Here is a 16,045-nt window from a genome sequence, read left to right on the forward strand (position 1 = left end):
ATCACCATAACAGTAATAATAATAATAATAATAATAATGTTCTAGAGTTGAACTGAGGTGACTTTTACTTGATGAAAATCCATTTATCAAAATAAATAAGAACTAAAAGTTCAGATTTTCACGACAATTGTTTCGACAACACCGTGTCTTTATCAAATGTTCAATTCAATATAATTTTGTGCTTTTGCCAAAATATTGAAAAAACTAAAACATGAAATTTGGTATTGAGAATATAATATTTCGAAAAATTTTTTCAAATAACTTTTTTCTATATCTCTAACGTGAAGCAAAATATGGAGAATGCATCCAGTTTTTGGATTCGCAATAGGCTGCGTTTAAAATTTAAATTTCTAAATCTAATCTAAATCAATAATGACTTTGAATATGACTCTTTGTTAATTTTGTTTTTGTTTTAATTTATCGAATTTGTTGATTTTTTAGAGGAAAAAGTCTATATATTTTTGGATTTTATTCCGGTCTTCCATCATATCCAATAAATCAACAAAGGCAAAAAAAAAATGCAATTAATTTTCCAGGAAAACATTTCCCCCTCTTTTATTTTGATCATCCCGTATAGTTGCGGCAATTTGATTTTCGCCGGTTCAAAGAAAATTGGGGAAAAAGCCGAGTTGCTGTTTTTCAATTAGCGATTATAAATCAATTATAAATCGGAATCGATATATCCAATGCAGTTTACGGGATCGGGAAACTGGTCGGGCGGTGGTGTTAAAAAATTTCCTGACCTCGTCCACGTGCTCGTATATATAGAATTGATTTTTAGAAGAATGGATTTAATTCGATATACGCAACATGAAACGGTTGTTGGTGATCGTGGTGGTTTCCGCTATTTTTGCCGTCTGCTTCTGTCAGGTAAAGTAACTTGTTTGGTTGGTGTTTGGGTGACGTGATTCTAAATGAAAATATATTTTCTAAAAATATGTATATTTGTATATAATTTGTGTTAATTTAGTTGTTCACGTTACCAGTTGAATTCAATGAACTCGTGAATCTTCGAAGGAACAGAAAAATAAAATAAAGAAAGATCTGCACATGTTTTAAATAAAAAAATGTAAAAATGCATTTTTTTTTAAAATCATCAATCGCAACAAAAATTTTAACCTCAGAATTTTAAAATCTATAATGAAACTTTTGAATTTTCTTTATTTTTCAATTTACCCACAAAAACGGGTTTCAGGTTAAAACTAAAAACAACACACCCCGTATATGATTCCAAGAACGTTCGAAATAGAAGCTATAGCCCTGGATCTTCCACGTTTCCTGGTCCACGAATTTTTTCCATAAAGTAAATCGTTTTCGAGAAATTAATTCTTTTCTGAAACTATGCAGTACGCCGTAAGCGTAAATCACGTCATCGCGTCTAGATTGAGTGTGAGAAATAGCGATTTTCATATGGATTTTTTCAAATATCTCGAGCAGCGTGTGTGACAGATGAAAACCGTAAATACAAAAATAATACTGTTTAAACCTATTAGTCATATTTTTTACGAATTTTTATTTATGGCAAATACTTTCCCCTGGAAAAGTTTAACGATCTTTTTGATTTTTGTCTATAATTGAATTTGTCTTAAGAAAAAAAAAATACTTCGCCATATTGGATGGCATCGAGTTTCAACAGTTCAAATGAAAGTGGGAACTTCTTCCTAGATAGATTATAATTTGAGACACTTGCTACATTTTTTAATATACTACGGAATAAATGACACACCTTGTACCTTAACCTTAAATATAAAAGTTTTAACTGTTTATACGGACTATACGACCATGTAAGAGAAACTGACAACTGAAACCCAGCTTTTAGTTATGGTCAATTAACTTTATAGGGGCATCCCACTTTTCAGTTTTTTGCTAATACCGGCCACACCCTTCTGTTTTTCCAAATATCTCCCGCACCCTGTATAGTACGTGAAAGCTGTAAATACGAAAATTGTAGCTCTCAGCACAGTTCACAATACCCTTTAAACCAAATTTTCTCATATTTTATATTTATTTATTTTATCGCGGATTTATCGCACCCGATAAACGGTTTTTGAAAAATGACTTTTTTCTTACACCCTTGTAAACGCGATTTTAAATTTTTAAAAAATACTTGGTTCTAAATATAATTAAATTCGTTTTCTCTTTATTTAATATCAATTTATTTCCTAGAAAGTAAAACAAAAATATCGCCAAACTTTATCACTAACATCGCTGAGATTGTTTTCACCTACAAGCAAGTTCGTTCGCATCATGCTTATAGTATATTTATGCTCTCTTCTTCTGACTTTCTCACACACTAAAAGTAAGTAAGCCCCTTTAATATCTGAAAGATACTGTCATTTTAAGGTTATATTTACTTTTTTCCTTACCAATTCCTTACCAATTTTAGCACATTACCCCGTATAAATCCAATTTTTTGAGCGACAACTCTCGCTTCTAAAGCTATTGTTTCACCCTCCAAGTGCTTTAAAATTGTTTTCATAAATTGAAAAATAGCGGTTGCTGTTTATGAGTCAGTCAGTCATTTGATATTTAGTCAACGAATTTGCGACTCTATTGACTCTTAAGTATTTTAGGAAAATCTTACAAAATGCTAATGGGTCTGTTATTTGTAATTATTTCTGGAGCTCTCTTTTTATAGAGCCCTTTTATTAACAGCGTTTTAAGTTGGTCTGGTAAAACGCCCTTTTCAAAAGAGTCATTAATCAAAAGAAACGCCATTTTCAAAGTAGTCGTTAATCAAAAGTCATTTTACTAACATATTCAACAGACATTTTAATTATACTGGTTAATTTAAAGGTATTAAATTGGAAAAGCCAAAATCTCATCATTTATTATCAGATATTCAAAGGTTTCATATTTTCTCTTAACAACACTTTTAACCTGTTTATATCGGGCGCTGTGTGTGCCTGTCCCACAAATATTTCTTTAGAAATATTTGATATTTTATTTTATTTTTTTGATATTTTTGTGGCTCTGTTATTTGCTAGTTTAAGGATGTTTTGGTTTTTACTTTGAGTGAATTTAATGAAGTTATTGAATTAATAAAAAAAAACAAAAAAACACTTTATTATAAACAGATTACTTGCAAATTATATACGAAAATGAATGTAAAATTAAATGAGCGAATATTAAAAAAATATTTATTTACGGAATCTTTAGGGCGGTATAATACTGTCGTTCACATTTTTCATGGTTACTCAGTCACCCTTCCTCGATGAAATACGCGCCTAATTAAGATTTTCTTTCGTTGTAATTAATATCTTCGCACATTTGTCTTATCAAATTGTTCCTTTTCGGGCGACTTCGCCTGAAATATCATTTTTCCTAATTCCCAACAAGGTGATAAAGAGGAATAGGAAAACCCGCCCCTTTTCTTTGATGTGCAAACAATCCGATGCCCATGGTTTCAAAGATTTATGGTAATTAAAATTGACATGCGATGTCTAACTTGACAGTCCGATATAAATGTAAAATAAGGCCCCGATATAAGTTTTTCTAGGAAATATTCATGAATTAGTTTTGATTATTCCTTGAATTCCATGTCTGTAAAACGGTAAAGAAATCTTTTTTTTTCTCCACAGTTTTTTTTAGGTATCACCTTCGGTATCCTCTTCGGCCCACTTCTCGTGAAATATTAGTTTGCCTATTTTTTCTCAATCGTGACATATGCCAACATCTCTAGTCAAATAAGAAATATGTTCCAGAGGAAAAGACTACATAAAACTATAACTATAACTATAAGACTATAAAACTTAAAGCGATGTATAGGGTGTTTTTTTTCGATGTATAGAACTTTAAGTTGGCATTACTGCTGTCAAGTGATTTATTCTCAGTTTGGTTTGGCAATTCATCATGAATAGACTCACGGCTGAACAACGCTTGCAAATAGTGCAATTTTATTTTGAAAATAATGGTTCTGTGCGGAATACGTATCGCGCACTAAGTCCATCAGTTAATTCGATTAATCATGGAATCGCATTGCCAGAGACGCAGTACGGTGCGTACAGAAGAAGCTATTGCTGCTGTAGAGCGTAGCATTGAGGAAGACCCGAATGAGTCCATCCGCCATCGAGCACAGGAATTGGATCTGTATCCATCCACTTTATGGAAGATTTTGCGGAAGGATCTTGGTTTACGTGCTTACAAAATCCAACTCGTGCAGAATTGAAGCCAAACGATCATCAAGTAAGGCGTGATTCGTCGATTGGACCCAAAACGAGATTACCGTTGTTCCCGATTTTCATAAGCGAATTTTGTTTAGGGATGAAACGCACTTCTGGTTGAATGGCTACGTCATCAAACTAAACTGCCGCATTTGGAGCAAAGCTAATCCTCAAGTGTATGTCGAAACACCGTTACATCCAGAAAAACTGACTGTTTGGTGCGCTTTATTGGCTGGTGGAATCATAGGTTCGTACTTCTTCAAAAACGATGAAGACCAGAACGTTACAGTCAATGGTGATCGGTATAGAGCCATGATTACTAACTCTTTCATTCCTGAATTGAATAACCATGATGTCCAGGAGAAGTGGTTTCAACAAGACTGCGCAATATGTCACACAGCTCGTGCCACAATCGATTTATTGAAAGACACGTTTGGTGACCGCCTAATTTCACGTTTTGGACCTGTGAATTGGCCTCCAAGATCTTGTAATTTAACACCGCTAGACTAATTTCTGTGGGGCTATGTAAAGTCATTGGTCTATGCGGATAAGGCACAAACGCTTGACCATTTGGAAGACAACATTCGCCATGTTATTGCCGATATACGGCCACAAATGTTGGAAAAAGTCATCGAAAATTGGACGTCCAGATTAGACTACATCCGCGCCAACCGTGGCGGTCATATGCCAGAAATCATATTTAAAATGTAATACGTCATCAATGACGTCATGTCAATCGAATAATCCATCGTTGTTTTATTGCAACTTAAAGTTCCATACATCGAAAAAAAAACACCCCTTATTAATAATTAACAATAATAAACAATTTGGCTATGAATGCTAGAAGAGTTATTCGAGGTCAAAATAAAAAAAATCGTTTGAGATTTCTCAAAAAATATCTCAAACACAAATTATGGTTCATAAAATTGTGTTGAAAAATGATCCCCATACTTTTTTACCCGGAATCATAATTCAAAATTTACGTCTGTTATGTTTCAACAAACAAGCTGTCCGGCGTTAAATGAAAACAAATATAATCTGCCATGTTACAAGTGCTTTTCAAATGTCTAGGGAGAACCGCCTTGCTTAGATCTCGACGTCCCAGACACATGGGCAATAAAAATTTTCCTTGTACGCAGAAACTTGCGAGTTTTAGTTAATACCCTAATTTTGTGCGAGGCATTAAAGCCACTTCACATCGCAAACTCGCAGCTTAAACCTTCAAAGTAAAATCCGGGAACTCATTAACGACACTGCTAATTAGCTTAATTGTGTTCCAACATCCGCGAGGTGCTCGATCGAGATTTCCCTTAAAATTAAGGCAGATTATTGACCTCTTCAATGAGGAATATTAAATGCTTTAACTTTTACACACCCATAACAATTAGGACGGATAAAAAATTAAACGGAATTGATACCCACTTTGTTCGAAATTCGGTCGAATCTTTCGTTAGAAGCGCCATTTCCTACGAAACCGGCTCCTGTCTTTTTATTTCTCCGTTTTACCGAAGCGTCCCGGATAATTCTTTTCAGCGCATCTCTAAAGGCATTAAACATTCGGATCTATCTTTTATAGTCCGTGACATGTTCGGGCTTTTAAAGTTTTCTCATTAAAGCTAATGCATTTTGTCCTTTCGAGACAATCTGGAGTACAAATTGCGTTACGCCTCCGGAGGAATTTTTACACCACCTACGAGAATACGAAAATGGATCAAAGGGACTTCTTTAGATCTCAAAAAGGTGCGGGATACTTCCGCAGCAGAGAATATGTATGTCGAAGTATCTGCGGTTATTTTCATTTTCAGGAAAAACTGGGTCAACCATTTTATCTTTCCTCATGTCGGATAAAAGCAACGCTTTGTTTCAGAGCAATGGGATTCTTGATCTTTTAGTAATTAACCTTAATAATGTTTTTGTAAATAAATGTAATACTCCCCTTTGTTGTAGAATATAAATAATTGTACACTTAAAATGTATAAGAAATTTGCCCGGTAGTTCTTACGAAAATTTTAATAACGCCGATTATTCAGTCATTGATAAATTGATCTACAGGGTGTCCAAATAGTCCGTCAAACTTAAATTTCTCGTTTATTATTTGTTTTATAGAAACAAGAAACAATTTATAATTAAATTCAGATATATACTGCGTGATTCATAAATATGTGGAAAATTAAACAGTTTTTTTATGCATTATGGCATCAATAGATATTTCTTTTTATACCCAATCTCCTATTGTAGGGTTGCTATGGTCTACACCGAGTGTTTTCGAATTTATGGTTAGTTTTTCGTGAAAAACGGGCTTATGTTTTAATACCCTCCATTTTTGACGCCATTTGCGATATCTGTAATTTTATTATGCCAACAATTTTATACTTGAAGTTAGATTTTACAGGGTGAGTCAAAATGAAAGATTATAATTGTCGGCAAAAAATCAAATGGAACACCCTGTATACTCTAAAATAATTAATTACTCCCATTAATTATCTTTCAATTGTATTAAAAATTCCCCCTAGTATTTTTTGAGAATAATATAAATATTATGTGAACGTGAAAAATCTACAGAAACGAATTAAGTATAATTCTTTGATAATAGCATTCAAATTAAAAATGTAATGCGGAAAATAACATAACTGCGCCACTTTCATAAAACAAATTAAACAATATTTTATGCTAGGTATGGTATTAAAAATGCAAAATTAATATTGCTAGTAGTGGCATCTGCATGTGCATTTTAGCTATTTTAATTTTCAGTGTGTTAGCCATTTTATCTTTTGTTATGTCGAATGAAACGCTTTGTTTCTGAACAATAAGTTATATGGTCTTTTACTAACTAACTAAACTTGACCTTTTTGTAAATAAATGTAATACTTCTTTGGTTATAGAATAGATATAATTGTACACTGAAAATGTATCAGAAATTTGAAAAAATGAAATTTAATAACATCGACTACTCAGTCATTGATAATTTTTAGTCATAACCATTTCAGTCTGGTGACGTCTACAGGGTGTCCAAATAATGCGGCAAAATGATATGTAAATGTTAAAAATTCATGAGTTATAGATGGAAAAACAATTTAAACAGTTTTTTACGCTAGGGATAATATTAATGGAGGCATCTGCTTGTGCAGTTTAATTATTTTCATTTTCGGGGCGTTAGGAAAACCTATCTTAGCTATTATGTTATGTCGAATGTAATGCTTTGTTTCAGATCAATGAGTTTTTTTTTACAAACTTACTTTGATGACGTTTTTGTAAATAAACATAATTAAATGTTATAACAAAATTGCAAAGATCGATGAGAGCTTACGGAATGAAAAAGTTAAATTACCAAAGTTTAAAAAAAAAACTAAAATCACTATTACAGCAGTAGACAAATTCTATGACGACTCACCTCGGTAGTAGATACGTAGGTTAAATATTAATTTTAAGGTGTGTTAATTAAATATACTCTAAAATTTTTGTGTGCGTATTTATACTAATATTTGTGTGGTGAATATATTTGTTGTGCATATATTTCTAAATATGTGAAAAATCAAGCTAATATATTTTTAATGGGACACTAAGATCACTAAGATATTATATTTCACAGGCAGACGCAGCTATCCAATTACAGAATAGCACAATAAATAATCATGTCTTATCTCTACAATGAAAGCAAATGTTAGATTTAAATTGATTATAGATATAAGATATTTGTTTTAAATAAACTAAGGGTTAAGTTAAACATATCTCTATCTATGCTGTTTTGAAAAACACGATTATTATAAGTCCGACCGCATCTTACTTTAGGAGATTTAGAAAAGTAATTCGACTTAAATCGCTGAATAGAAAACGTCAGTCTTGTTCGCACCTGGTATGGATCAGCGTTAAGCTCAAGTAATTTATACAAAAAGGAGAATCCACAAGGTTATTTACAACTTTGTAAAGAAAAGCCAAATCAAAACAGTTTCTTCGAGTTTCAAGCGACTTCAAATTGTAAAATTTTAAGTTTTCTTCGTACGAGCAAAATTGTCGATCTCTCTTGTATCTTGGGTTGTTAACAAGTTTTTTTTTGTATGCTTTCTATTCTGTTGACATATTTACTATAAATATGATTCCAATCATTAATAGATGCTCCCTTTTATACCCGATTACCCAATATAGGGTGGTATGTAGGTATTACTATTTTTTCGTCAGAAATGCCCCGTGTTCAACACTCTTTTTTTTACGCCATTTCCGACACCCATAATGTTATTATGCCAACAATTTTATAAAATAGTGCAGTCTATTATTCTGCAGTTAATACGGGGTGAGTCAAAATGAAAAATACAAATTTTCGTGTAAAAATCGAATGGAACACTCTGTATTCTATAATTCCGTTAATTACTAGTATTAATAATCTTTAAATTTTATTAAGCGTTCTTTATACTTAGTATTTTTTGAGGTATATATATTTTTATGAACAAACTGCTCAAAATTGATTGATTGATTGATTACGTGAACATGAAAAGAAAGCAGAGACGAATTAATTATAATTATTTGAGATAATAGCATTCATTACATGTTAATACAAAGGGTAATTTGGAAATAATTTTTTATATCTGACTGAACAAAAATAATATTAAGAACTTTGCATCTGTGGAAAAACAATTTAAACAGTATTTTACGCTTGGGATAATATTAAAAATTCCTTATTAATATTGCTAATGCTTCAAGAAAAACACTTAAAAACTAAGAAGAAAATTGCAAAACAAAAAAGAACTGTTTAATTAAATTTCACTTTATTTGTTGCTCTAACATGGTCTTTAAGCGATTGCACGATTGGGCAGTACTTGCTAGCATTTCATGACTAACATTTTGAAAGGCTTCCCTTATCCTCCTTTGTTATGGGGGCAGTTTTATACAACTGGTCTGCAACATATTCCAACTGAAAATAATACATCATTGTTAGATCAGATCTAGTTGGTCATAGAGTCGGACCACCTCTTAATATCCACCGATGAAATAAATTAACTAAGTAGTAACTTGTGTGGGAGCTCCATCATAAAGGAACCTGTACTCCAAAAAGTTTAAGTAAACTTGCCCAATCACCGGATTTAAAAAAAAATGAGGCCCTGCGACATTATTTCCTATTATAGGACCCCAAACATTTAAAGAACATTTTTTCAGACCGTGTGTGGCAGTGACAAAATGTCAGCATAATATTGAAAATTATACACATCAACAGAATAATTTTTGTGGAAAGTCGCTTCATCCGTAAATAACACATATTCGAAAAAATCATCTTGCTCAAAATGTTGATCTAATTTGAAATTAATTTTCATTGAGTTCTTGATGAAGTTGTACATGATAAGGATGCATCTTATTTTATGGCAAAATTTTATTCACAACTCTTAGAAATTATTAAGTCTCAGGGCATTTTTCGTACGTGTTTCGCAAAATGTTACTTTTCTTGATTTTTTAAAATCAAACACCACGAATGTATATATATATATATATATATATATATATATATATATATATATATATATATAATTTTTATGAATTCCTAGGCAATATTAACGAATTTAATTAAATTTATTAGCTCTTTGGCTTAATTCTAAAAGCGTTTCTAATATTTCTTTAATGAAGTTGTTAGTTATTTCAAATACCGTTAAATATTATAAAAATTCTTGGAATATAAATAAATTATTAAATTTATTTTTTTAATTCAATTAATTTTCATTTAATAATGAATCGACATTTATATCAGTAATATACTATTCCTGAAACAGAAGTTCCAAATTTAATTTGGCATCTACCATTAAAGTGCTGATATCAGTGAATTTTTAAATGGAAATTTTAGGAAATCCATTTGGCAAATTGACAGCATCTGGACAGCAAGGAGCCCGGATTTAAGCCCACTGGACTTCCTTTTGTGGGGCATTTTCAAAGAGATAATAGTATACAAAAATAAGCCAATAGAAGTTTTTGCATTACAAAAATTGCAACTAACCAATTAAATTATTTATTAAAAGCCATAAATCACGTGCAGGTAATATTGCATTATTCAAAATGGTGGATATGTGGAAAATTTAATATAAAATTATTAATTTTATTTTTGAAAAATTTTGTCAAATGTTTTTGTTTTAAAAATGTATGATATATTCATATCGTAAAAGGTGATAGTAGTTACATAGTTTATACTAATGTAAGCGGTTGAGATTGCTTGTCGCGAATTCATTGGCTTTTTTATTTGCTCTTATCGTTTTTTTTTTATATTAGTGTTTTTTTTTAAGTGTTTTTTTGTGTGTACCTCTACCGAATTCTGTGATTATTAATTCGTGTTGTTCCAAGCACTTTGCTGGTAACCTTGCTTGCATAAATAAATGCAGAGGTTATTAAAATTGAGTTCTTAACTATTCCATTGTTTGAATCAAGATTTTTAAAACAGTGTGTCTTTTATTTGAAACAAACAAATAAATTTGTGTCATTTCATGGAATTAACCTTATAGTTGTCGTATAGAGTCATAGAAGTCAAAAATTTCACAAGATTGAAAAAAGTTAGGCAATTAACAAATTAACAATAAAAACTTGAAGAGTCCATAACGTTCAAACTTCACTTCAGAATATAACACTTCTTTGCTTTTTTTTAGTCCAAATTTAAGTCTAAATTTTTCTAAAGCAAATTGTGTATGGTTAAAGATGAGACGTTCTAAGACTAACTTCACAATGATGAAAGCGAGTTAAACACGGACATGAGAGTTTCTTGTTGAAATGTTGTGATAAGAATGGGGTATGCGTTTTAACAGCCAACTTTGATACTTTGAGGTTTAACACAAATCGTCCAAGCGGAAGGTGAAACAAGAAAAGCCCTATTATTTTAGATAAAAATACAGCTTGAACGGGTATAACTTTTGAATGTTTTGACGCAAGTGCATTCTAATACTTAATTATATAAAGCGATATACAAATCGTATACTAAATAAAAATTTTTGCTCCGAATCAACCATAATCATAACTACTAATGGGGCGAAAACAACAATTGTGTGGGAATATTTTGTTTCAAGCACTTTTTTTATTTTCTAAAGGTCTTTCGCTGTATTTAGGTGTTTTCAGGTTGCACATTTAATATCGATCCTACTTTGGATGCATATAAAACGGACTTGCTCGTATTAACTTGCAAGGATCGGAATGAAAGTCTTTTAGTCAGATTGAATAATAAAATTGCTCCGTTCTCTGATTCGATTTGTTTATGTACAGGGAGTTGAATACTAAAGTTAAGATAAATACTAAATCCTTGCTTCGTGTAGACTGCAATCAAGCTGATGTCGGCCATTTTTATTATTTGCGTTAGTGAATGAAATAAATGCTTATAAAAATACGTTTTATGAATTTCGATGATTTAAATTTGTTTTTTCTCTCCAATACGAGGCAATATACGAACACAACTTAAGGGTCTAAAAAATTATAATTTTAGTGACGTCTTCAAAATAATAATAAAAACAGCATCATTCAAAATGTCAACAAAATCTGATTTTTTTTAATAAATTGCAAAAAAATAATTTTTTTTTAAATATGATCTCAGACCGACGATTGCATGAACTTTTTTTCTTTTTTTTTTTTGAATGACGAAACGCCCTGTTTACCTTCAATTCAACTATAATTTAAATTAACTTGGAGATTAGCGTCCCAGTGTATCTGTTTAGGCTTATCCACACATATATTATTTTGCATGTGTTCACTCATGCGTGAACTCTGGTATAACAAGTTCAGGCAACTCATAACTCTATTTAAATAACAAAACAGGATCACTACTACCTTGACATTAAGTTTATAACAGTTTTTTTTGCAGATTCTTTGGTGCGGAATATTTATACTCTATCCTGTTATTTTTCTCCTGCTCCATATTCCATGGGTCTCAGAAATTTAGCATTTTTTTTATTTCAAGCAAGACTCTCCAAACTTGTTATTATAAAATTACATATCGGATTCTAGTTTTTCTTTGTTTATTTTGAATATGGTTTGGCATTAATTGAATTTTGATGTTTTATTTTATTTTAATTACTGTTAGCTAGTAAGGTTTACACTTTATTAGTGCCACATACATTGGTTTTTCCACAAAGTTTACCAAGAGTCTAGATGTAAAGTAACTGACCGTCGTGTTTTAAAAGACTTCAAAATCAGTAAAATAGGGGTAAATAAAAAATTTACATACCATTAGTTTGGTTGTCTTCATTATTTCTGAGATGGTTTAAGATACCGAAATTAAATTTAGACTGCGAATTCCTCTCGTTGCGTTATAAAAGTTACTGTTGAAAAATGAAGTTGCAAATAGTTTAGAATATCTTTACTTTATAGCTGTTACTTTATCAACACCAGCATTACTTGCTGATAACTTGAAAACCAGTGGTATAAACCAGAGTACTGTTTTTTTTATTATATTGTTTTGGTTGTCTCCCAAAAAAGTACCCATATCCCCATTTAAAAAGTTTGTACAAGATGTAAAATTCTATAATTTAAATTTATGATAATTTACGCTCATCTCAGTTGGTATGTTGGTAATCTTCTATGAATTTTTGTTTAGAAATAATGACTTATTTTGAGGAAGCAAGATTATTAGGGGATTGAGGAAATCTGACAGTAGTGAAGAAGATATCACTGAATCAGAGAAGGATGATAATACTCAGAGTGATGATGAGCATAAAATGAGGATACATCTAGTAGTAGTGAAGAAGATATCACCGGAGGGCATTTAACTTCCGACACCGAATCAGAGAAAGATATTAGTACTCAGAGTAATGATGATGAATCATTCCTTTATAGCCCATAATGAAACAGTATGAATGAAACGCTTTACTAAAAGGCAAGGGAGAACCCGACAATCTCTGCCAAGTCCGCAAAAGTTTCATAGAATGTTGGAATCTATTTGTTTCAACTGAAATGTTAAACATAATTGTTGAAGGTAGCCATAAATTTATTTTAAGATTTTTTGAAAATTGTGCGTAAGAAAGCTCAGGCAGGACATTGTATATCCCGCCGATGCAGTAAAAAGCAGTAAAAACCCATATGGTATCCAAAAATTTAGGCTTACGATAACCTATTGCCTTTAAACTTGTGTTTTACTGGTTGTTTTTTATTACCTTTTAAACATCGCAGTTATAGATCGTAAATCATTTATTCTTCAAATAAATCAGGCATTTGTACTTGGGAGAGCCATCAACAGAACATCTAAAATGAAGACCTCCTCTTACAGATATTACCTTGGAAGTACGACAAAGGCGAGATGAAGTTTCATTAATACCGTCCGTAACTTCTACGGTAGATCAGCTGTCACCAAATAAAAGAAAACACTGTTATACCTACCAAAAGAACAAAAAAACAACCGTTATCAGCAAATTTAGAAAATTATGTGCCGAATTAAATTTGGTAGCAAAGGGCCAAAAAAGTCAGGTGTCTGGAACAGTCAGATTCTGTTAAAGCCCAAAATTAACAGACACAGAGAAAGGTTTTATTACGTGATCCGAAAATAAAATCTTGCATTTCGCTTACCCAACGAGGCCGACTTATTAATTATATTTGCAATTTGGTATCATGAGGAACTTTTTAAATGCTATTTTCAAATACTTTTTTCGATATTGTAACACAAGAAGGAGATCTAAGGAGACTCAAATTATGGACATTCGTCCGAAATATAATTTTGTTATTCAGATAGAGCGGAACAATAGGGCGTGAGGTCTATATCGATTGAACATATTCAACCAGCTTGAGTACTTCTAGATGTTCTACCTCTAACTCTATTCACTAGTCTAAGACAGGAGTTTTGCACCTTTTGAACACGATACTTCCTTGTATGATCTAGGCCAGGCATGAATAAGCTGTTACAATGATGAAACTCTGACAGCACCAGAGTATCGCAAAGAAACCTGGCTTGTAACGTGATCTCTATATTTTAACCGAGAATCCACAGTAATCCTAAACAAATGTTCTGAATTCCTCCTGCGTCCTGCGAGTTTAGCTCTGAAGAAGTCAAACTCAGTTTAGCTTTGAAGAAGCGAAACGTTAGCAAATTCGATTTAACAATAGAAAAATATTAACAGCATTTGGATTATTAAGACAGAGTGTTTTATTTGCTCTTTATAATATTAAGTTAACGCCATTTCTCTATAGAACTAGAATTTTGAAATTTTGCGCCCAAATATTTTTTTTTCTTTTATAACTGCAATCGGTGTGCAATTCCAAATAGGTTTATAGTAACTGTAATGAACGGAGAGCTTGGATCGTTAAATTTTTTCAATGCTTTTTTTATTAATTCTTGCAATAATTTTATCCAACGCCTATACTTAAAGTAGTTCCTTTCTTTGTAATTTTTTTATGGTATGCGTGCTTGTCAAATACTTTCAGTTCATAGTTATGGCAATTTTCTCATCAACATTACTTGCATATAAAACATAGTAAAAAATGTACTTGTTTAGAACATGCAAAATGATTTGCCTGCAATTAATTAAAAATAGAAGTGTACACTTTTCTTCTTCAAAATAAGCAAAAATTTTAGGTTAGGATTTTTTTTTTGGATTTCTGTTGATGTCTTTTTATAACACGTTTTTTTTTAGAGTCCTATTTATAATATACACGATTATAAAAAAACGTATTTTCATAAAATACACTTATAAAAAATTTTAGAAAATACAATTTTAACAAAATGTTTGATATTTTAAATATTAATATTAAATTTTTTAATATTTGGTTAGAGTTAGACTTTTTTGAACATAACGACTGGCGAAGAAATTTTAAATGCTAACGAGATTCCGATACTTTCAGGATTTCACGGAAGAACAGAAAAAGCGAATCATCCAAAACCGGCAGGAATGCGTGGCCGAGACGAAAGTCGACCCGATCCTAATTGAAAAGGCGGACCTCGGGGAGTTCCCGGAAGACGAGAAACTCAAGTGCTTTACGAAATGCTTCTACCAGAAAGCCGGATTCGTCAACGACAAAGGCGAAGTGCAGCTGGACGTGGTCAAAGCGAAAATACCGACCGAAGCTGATAGGGAACAGGCGCTGAAAATAGTAGCAAAGTGCCAACTCAAAGGCAAAGATCCCTGCGAGACTGTTTATCTCATTCACAAGTGTTACTATACGCACACGCATCCGGTAGCTACCGAAGAACCGGCTGCGAAAGAAAAACCAAATAAAACCGAATAAAATTTAATAAAACCTTTTTATTTTTATTTTTAATGAAAATTAATTCGACGTATCGTTGGGCGGATAGTGTGGCTAATTAATTTGTGATTAATAGTTATTCATTAGGTTGAAATAAATTATTTATAAATACGCGTACCCGTTGGTTTTCTTTGCCGACATGTTTTTGCATGATGCATTCATTAAAAGTGACGGTGAATTTCTGATTAGGTTTTTCGTTCATTGTTAAGGCGAAGGTCAATTGCTTAGACATTCCAAAGCGCGAAAAGTCTGCGTTAGTTTACTCTACTTTTAGTCCAAACTACATTAAAGACATCTATAGTTTATTTATTTATTTGTTTATAAACCCAAAAACTAACCAACAGGTAAAAGACCGTAATTAAAGCAATGTTACAAAATTTTGTATATGTTTCTTTTAAATAAATTTAGGCTTAAGTTGAATAAATCCATATCTTCATTGTTCAGACAAACACAGTTCTTTTACATACGAGTACATGTTATGAATAGAGAGTTGAAGAAGTATGACCAGCATTGGAAGATAAGTGACTTGTACCATAAGGTGACTCAATAAAATTGTTTACAATTTAAAAGTTAAGGTGTCAAAAAGACTCTATATTCCAAGACAGATAGTTAATAACAGTAATAATAAAGTGGTCTTTAGTCATTAACATACAAAATGCTACAGGGTAGATATACAGGTATTACAACGAATAGAAAACATT

General features: G+C 31.7%; 2 protein-coding genes across 2 annotated transcripts in view; one reads left to right on the forward strand and one right to left on the reverse strand.

Moving 5' to 3' along the window:
• LOC132699254 (calbindin-32) overlaps positions 1-16,045 on the reverse strand; it is a 369,234-nt gene that overhangs the window by 78,351 nt on the left and 274,838 nt on the right. The gene's annotated exons all lie outside the window — the stretch shown is intronic.
• LOC132699283 (general odorant-binding protein 56d-like) lies at positions 788-15,461 on the forward strand. The gene is made up of 2 exons (XM_060665919.1): positions 788-870; positions 14,943-15,461. The coding sequence occupies exons 1-2, from the start codon at positions 811-813 to the stop codon at positions 15,324-15,326; spliced, it is 444 nt and encodes a 147-aa protein (XP_060521902.1). The 5' UTR covers positions 788-810; the 3' UTR covers positions 15,327-15,461.

This window comes from Cylas formicarius, unplaced genomic scaffold (assembly GCF_029955315.1).
Source record: "Cylas formicarius isolate icCylForm1 unplaced genomic scaffold, icCylForm1.1 PGA_scaffold_10__41_contigs__length_53128322, whole genome shotgun sequence".
NCBI classification, from domain to species: domain Eukaryota; kingdom Metazoa; phylum Arthropoda; class Insecta; order Coleoptera; family Brentidae; genus Cylas; species Cylas formicarius.

Excerpts from the sequence above, each read along its gene's own strand:
- LOC132699283 (XM_060665919.1), top strand. The coding sequence starts at position 811 with ATGAAACGGTTGTTGGTGATCGTGGTGGTTTCCGCTATTTTTGCCGTC. Across the intron at positions 871-14,942 it reads TTGCCGTCTGCTTCTGTCAG|GATTTCACGGAAGAACAGAA; the intron begins GTAAAGTAACTT and ends CGATACTTTCAG.